Source organism: Myotis davidii, unplaced genomic scaffold (genome assembly GCF_000327345.1).
Source record: "Myotis davidii unplaced genomic scaffold, ASM32734v1 scaffold416, whole genome shotgun sequence".
Taxonomy (NCBI): Eukaryota; Metazoa; Chordata; class Mammalia; order Chiroptera; family Vespertilionidae; genus Myotis; species Myotis davidii.
Window position 1 is genome coordinate 1,292,796 of NW_006287324.1, and position 5,969 is coordinate 1,298,764.

A 5,969-nucleotide genomic window follows, 5' to 3' on the forward strand; every position below is an offset into this window, starting at 1 on the left:
GACACTCCTTCGGGGCAAGACTTGCTTCAGTGGGGCTTTGGTGCTCACTGAGTCACTCTGACCACTGGGTATACTGGCTCCTGGGTCTTACAGGAGGTGCTAATCTAGCCTTTGCCTGAGGCTATTCAGCTGGAGCTCAGCTGTGAAGGAATGCAAGTTGCCCTGGGGCCTTGGGCCAGCTGCAAGTTTGTTAGGTAATTTTCAGCTTGCAAAAGCCTCTGTGCACAGCTTGGGCAGGGCGGGGTCCCAGGGGATCAATAGGGTGGAGCAAACAGTTATGGCTGATCGTTAGTCCTTCCCTAAGAGGCCCCGAGTCTCAGTGTCCAGGTAATCGCTGCAAGCACCTCTGAAAGCCGCCCTCGAGATGCGAACGATGCCAGACAATCTAGCCTCTCCCCGTATCAGTCAGGGTCCCCAGAGATTCACCCGGAACTGGAGTTCAGAGCAGTAGGGAGTTTGAGACTCCCTCTCGATTGAAAAAGCCAACCATGTCCTCAGCCGCCAGCCCTTTCCACGTCTGCCTCCATACCTGTGCACTTAACTTCCGCACCGTAGCTCCTCTGAGTCTCGGTATGCTTTTCTCTTTCCTTCTAGTTGTAGTATTTCTGCTCAGCCAGCCTTCCTGTGGTTCTGGATGATGCCCGTTCTGTCTTTTCATTGTATTCTTGAAGTCGTTGTTCGAGGCAGCAATCTCCAGTGTTTACCTATGCCGCCATCTTGGTTTCCCCTGGCCCTGGTTTTAAATAAAGTTTTGTTGAAACAAAGCCAAGCCATTCATATGGCATCTTGTGTGGCTGCTTTCCTAGCACAAAGACAGAGCTGAGTGATTGCCACAGAGACCATAAACCCATAGCCCTTTGCAGAAGTCTGCTGAGCGCTACATGCAGCATCTGTCTAGTTCAGCGGTTCTCAACCCGTGGATCGTGACCCCTTTGGAGGTCAAACGACCCTTTCACAGGGGTCGCCTAAGACCATTGGAAAACACATATATAGTTACATATTGTTTTGTGATTAATCACTATGCTTTAATTATGTTCAATTTGTAACAATGAAAATACATCCTGCATATCATATATTTACATTACGATTTATAACAGTAGCAAATTTACAGTTATGAAGTAGCAATGAAAATAATTTTATGGTTTGGGTCACCACAACATGAGGAACTGTATTAAAGGGTTGCAGTATTAGGAAGGTTGAGAACCACTGGCCTAGTGGGACCCCTGCTCTCTGTTCGCATTCCCCACTCCCCTCTGAGTCCCTCCCTCCCTCTGGTGCTGTCCTGTGTCCTTTGCACAGCGTGGCCAACAGGACTGGATTGTGTTGATTTTTTCTCTTAGTGGTACAAGAAGCCAGACTACAACCTGTTCACACCATATGTTCAGCATCGTCAGAGGAACCCAGATCAGCCCTTCTACATTCTTCACCCTAAATTTATATGGCAGCTTTGGGACATCATCCAGGAGAACACCAAGGAGAAGATTCAGCCCAACCCACCATCTTCTGGCTTCATTGGTAGGTGCACTGGTAAAATGGTAAAGAGTGATGTGCAGGAAGGTTAGGCCTGATATGCAATAAATACACATTCATGTTATACAATAAGAGCAAGTAAAGGTGGTTTTAGAGGGGAAATAGACCAGCTGAAGAAAAGAGAAACATTCTTCTCCAGTTTCTATTGCCACATTGCCCACTACCCAAAATTCTAAGAACTACTTTAGTTTCTTGCACTATTTTATGGGTCATTATGGGCTTGTCTGGGGTTGTTGGGTTGTGTTCAGCTGCTTCATGGGATGACTTTGTTCCATGTCTCGCCCCATGGAAGGAATTCTCACTCCCAGCGGGAGTTCAGGCTCAGCTGGGACTGTTGGCCTGTGACCACACATGGCCTCTTACATGGTGGACTCAGAGTAGCTGCACTTCCTAAATGAGCTCCAGGCAAGTGGTCCAAAACACAGGCAATAGAATTGTCAGTGTCATGGCTGAGGCCTGGAGATGTGCACAGCATCACCATGCTATGTTCTGGTGGTCAGAGCAGTTAAGGTCCTGTCCACTTCAAGGGAGGACACACAGAGCCCACCTTGGCCATCTCTGATCCACCACCCACTGCCATGCACAGTGCTGGCGGGAGGACTGGCTGGAAATTAATGTGTGACCACAGGACAGTGCCAGGTGGCCCAGGCTCTGGTGAGATTAATTTTAGGACCTTAGACAGCTCTTACCACCAGAGTCCACCAGCTCAAACCTAAAACTAGATTTGATGTAACAAGATTATCACATGTTTTTAGCCAGGCTTTGATCCTCAAAGTTGTGGTCTTATCCCATTTGTTTACCTACGTTTCAGTATATTGCCCCAAGAATTTCTTAGATCTCCTTGGCAATATGAAGGCAGTAATAGAACCAAAGATACTAGTTTTGTGCACAGGAAGCTGTAACATTCTCCCCTGATTTCAGTGTCTCAAACTGTGCGCCTTGGTGTCCCTGTGTGTAAAGGAGCGTTTAAGGAGCTACACTGGTTTCCTCGTGGATACGGGGAACATGCACAATACCTGAACTGAGACTTACAGGTGTTGGAGTGGGCTTTTAGTATTGTAATAATGTGAATATTTTATGTAGAATTCAAGACAAAATTTACACTGTGACCGAATATTACTCTTCAATTTTTAAAGCCATGCCTTTGACACTCCTTTTTTCCAAATCAGTTTTGAAATCCTAATCTCTTTATCTTTTGTGCAGTTCCATTGAATCTGTTGATTTAGGGAAAAAGGTATAATTAATTTGTCAGCAAAAGGGTGATGGAATAATGCTTAGACAGTATAATAGGGTGTGACAGGAATTTAATATCTTTTTCTTTCTGTTGCTTTCCCATGAATTCATTTGGCTAATATTTGATTAGAGTAAAAGTTTTAGGGCACCGTGGTGGGCTGTTGGATATGCTTACTGTGATATAGTTTGAGATATTCAAGTTAGCTAGTCACAGCTGGAGAAGACATTTTCCCCAGGTGTTTTTGTTGAAAGAAATCATGCCTCGTATATATGACCAGCCTCCTTTCATAGCTGTTGACTGAGAATTTGGAATTTCCCAGGCTGATACTTGCCTTTCCAGCTTCTTCTACATGAAAAGGGGGATTGCAGTTTGAAGTCTTTGGGAGTGTGTCATTGGGTTGGACAGACTGTGACTTCTTCTCTGACATTTACTAGCTTTTTAATTATGGAAGTTGCTTAATCCTGTGCCTCTCCATATGCACATGTGAGAAATGCAAAAAATAATAAAACTTTTGAAAAGATGACTTAGTGGGCCGATTTGCAATTGTTATTTTCTAGCTGTGCTCTGTCCTGTATTGCAGCTGTTAGCCACAAATGGCTATCCACATTTAAACTAACTGGGATTAATGCCAGCCCCATTTCAGGTTTCAGTAGCCACGTGCTCCTGGTGGCCACTGGCTTGGGCAGCTCAGACAGAGAACTCTCCATGGTCACAGGCAGTTCTGCAGGGCACACTGTTAAGTCTGGCCAGAATGAAAAAGAACAAGTCGATAAGGCATCATTGTTCCCACTGGGCAGGCTGGGTCTGTGGGGATATAAGTGTATACTAGTAGAAGGTGTGGCTTGATGTCATTGACTTCATCTGCCACTTTTGTTCCTTGCCTTATTTAAGTGTGAGCACCTCACTAAAGGTGGGCAGGAGATACCACCTGGGCAAGTATCCCCAGCAGAGCTGTCACCCTCTGCATCTCCTGCTGATGTTACAACCTTTGTACTCTTCCTGGATCTTGCTAGAAATATGCTCAGAGCAGAGACTGTTCTATAATTTTTCTGACTTTTTTATATACCAGTAAAATGATGTCACCCACATCTTAATCTATCTGCCAGAAGAATTTTTAAAGATCAATGAGTGTTTTCTTCGCTTATCAAAGTGTTCTCCAAATGTGCCTTCATGTTCTAAGGTCATGTTGAAAAGCTATTGACTTATTATCTTGTCACCTCATCATTTCCAAACATTCCAACCAGTAATGTCAATTACTGAACAAAAGAACCAGTGGTGGAGCCCATCCATGAGGTGAGAATGTGTCCATATGCGTGCATTTCCAGGTCCTGCCCAGGTGCACGATCAGCAGGACACGCTCCTTCAGAGAAGGGCAGCACACAGCCCTTGGGCTGGCTGCTTTCCTGATGAGCACAGGGTTCCATCTGCAAGTGAAGCAGGATGAATCCTTTTCTTTATTTATGAGCTGCTCATCCAGCTGGAAAAAAGGTGTCTCACATTTAATGTCTTCCATTTCTAAATCCACTGCACACATTTTCCCTATATGTGTTTATGAATCAGCATGTGTGAGATAGAGGGACTCTAAAAGTTGACTGTTTTGCCCTGGCTGGTATGGCTCAGTTGGTTGAGCATCATACTGTGCACCAAAGGATCATTGGTTCGATTCCCAGGCAGGGCACATGCCCGTGTTGTGGGCTAGATCCCCAGTAGGGGGCATTCAGGAGGCAGCTGATCAATGTTTCTCTCTTCTCTCCATTCCTCTCTCGCAAACATCATTTAAAAAACATATTTAAAATATTAATAATAATAAAAGTTGGCTGTTTTGAACACAAAAGGCATTTATCTTATGGAAATTTAGTCAATGGCTTTTAGATTCCCAGAGGAATACACCTGGTCCCTTAAATGTAATGTTATTGGTACTAGTTAGAGGCCTGTTCCTGGGCTGAACTCATTGTGAAGGTCAGGGGTGGGGAACCTTTTAGCTCAGTGGTTCTGAAAGTATAGCATATATCAGAATCACCCAGAGGGCTTGTGTATTAGTTACCTAATGCTGTGAAGCAATTACCCCAAAACTCAGGTACTGCAAAGAACAATAAGCAGGTGTTACCTCACAGTTTCTGTGGTTAATAATCCAGAAGCACATTAGCTGGGTGATTTGGCTTGTATCTCAGGAGGTTGCAGACAAGCAATTTAGACTTGGGCCAGCCAGTCTGCTTCCAAGGTGGCTCACTTACTTGTACAATGGCTGTTGCCAGAGGCCTCAGTTTACCACCCAGCACCTGTCCACAGGGCCACTTTGCTCACCAGCTGTAAGCCCGGCTGGGAGCGCACTGATCACTAGGGAGCAGCTTCTGCATTGAGTGTCTGCCCCCTGGTGGTCAGTGCACATCATAGTGACCAGTCGTTCCACTGTTTGGTCGATTTGCTTATTAGGGTTTTATTATATAGGATTATATAATGGTGAGTTGAAGGAAGTAAAATTGTACTGAATTTCTTATTTCACATTAAGATGAGTTAGTTTTTTTTTTATCAAACTATTAGAATTATGAAGGCAAAGTGAAAAAAATTAGCAATTCAAGAATTAGAAAATAGACATAGGTTTTAAGTACTATAACTAATAAAAAATTAAAAGGGGCTTTAATTACTATAAAGCACATTACTTTCCAAGAGTCCATGCACTGTTTGCCAGAGTTGACCATATGCTACTTTTTAAAAAATTTATCTTTATTGTTGAAAGTATTACAGGTGTTTCCTTTGTGTTTTTCCCCATTAATCCTCCTCCACCCTATACCTGACTCTCTGAGGCCTTCACCACACTATTGTCTGAGTCCATGGGCTATGCATATAAGTTCCCCTGTTAATCACTCCCCCACCCCCTAGCCTTCTCTCTGAAATTCGCCAGTCTGATCCATCGTTGTAAATCTGTGGATGTACTAGGATTTTGTTAATCATTTTATTTTATTCATTAGATTCCACATGAGTGAGATCATGTGATACGTATCTTTCTCTGACTGGCATATTTCTCTTATAATACTCTCCAGGTCTATCCATGCTGTTGCAGATAGTAAGGGTTCCTTCTTCTTTATAGCTACATAGTATTCCATTATGTAGATGTACCACATCTTTTTATCCATTCATCTGCTAATGGGCACTTGGGCTATTTCCAAGTCTTAGGTATATATCTATATCTATATCTATATCTATA

At 43.6% G+C, this 5,969-nt stretch overlaps 1 protein-coding gene across 1 annotated transcript in view; it reads left to right on the top strand.

The window, feature by feature from the left end:
* The window catches only part of ST6GAL2 (ST6 beta-galactosamide alpha-2,6-sialyltranferase 2), a 93,257-nt gene that overhangs the window by 62,617 nt on the left and 24,671 nt on the right, over positions 1-5,969 (top strand). The window contains exon 6 of the mRNA XM_006759087.2: positions 1,341-1,515. Coding sequence (XP_006759150.1) covers positions 1,341-1,515 — 175 coding nt within the window. The remainder of the gene's footprint in view (positions 1-1,340; positions 1,516-5,969) is intronic.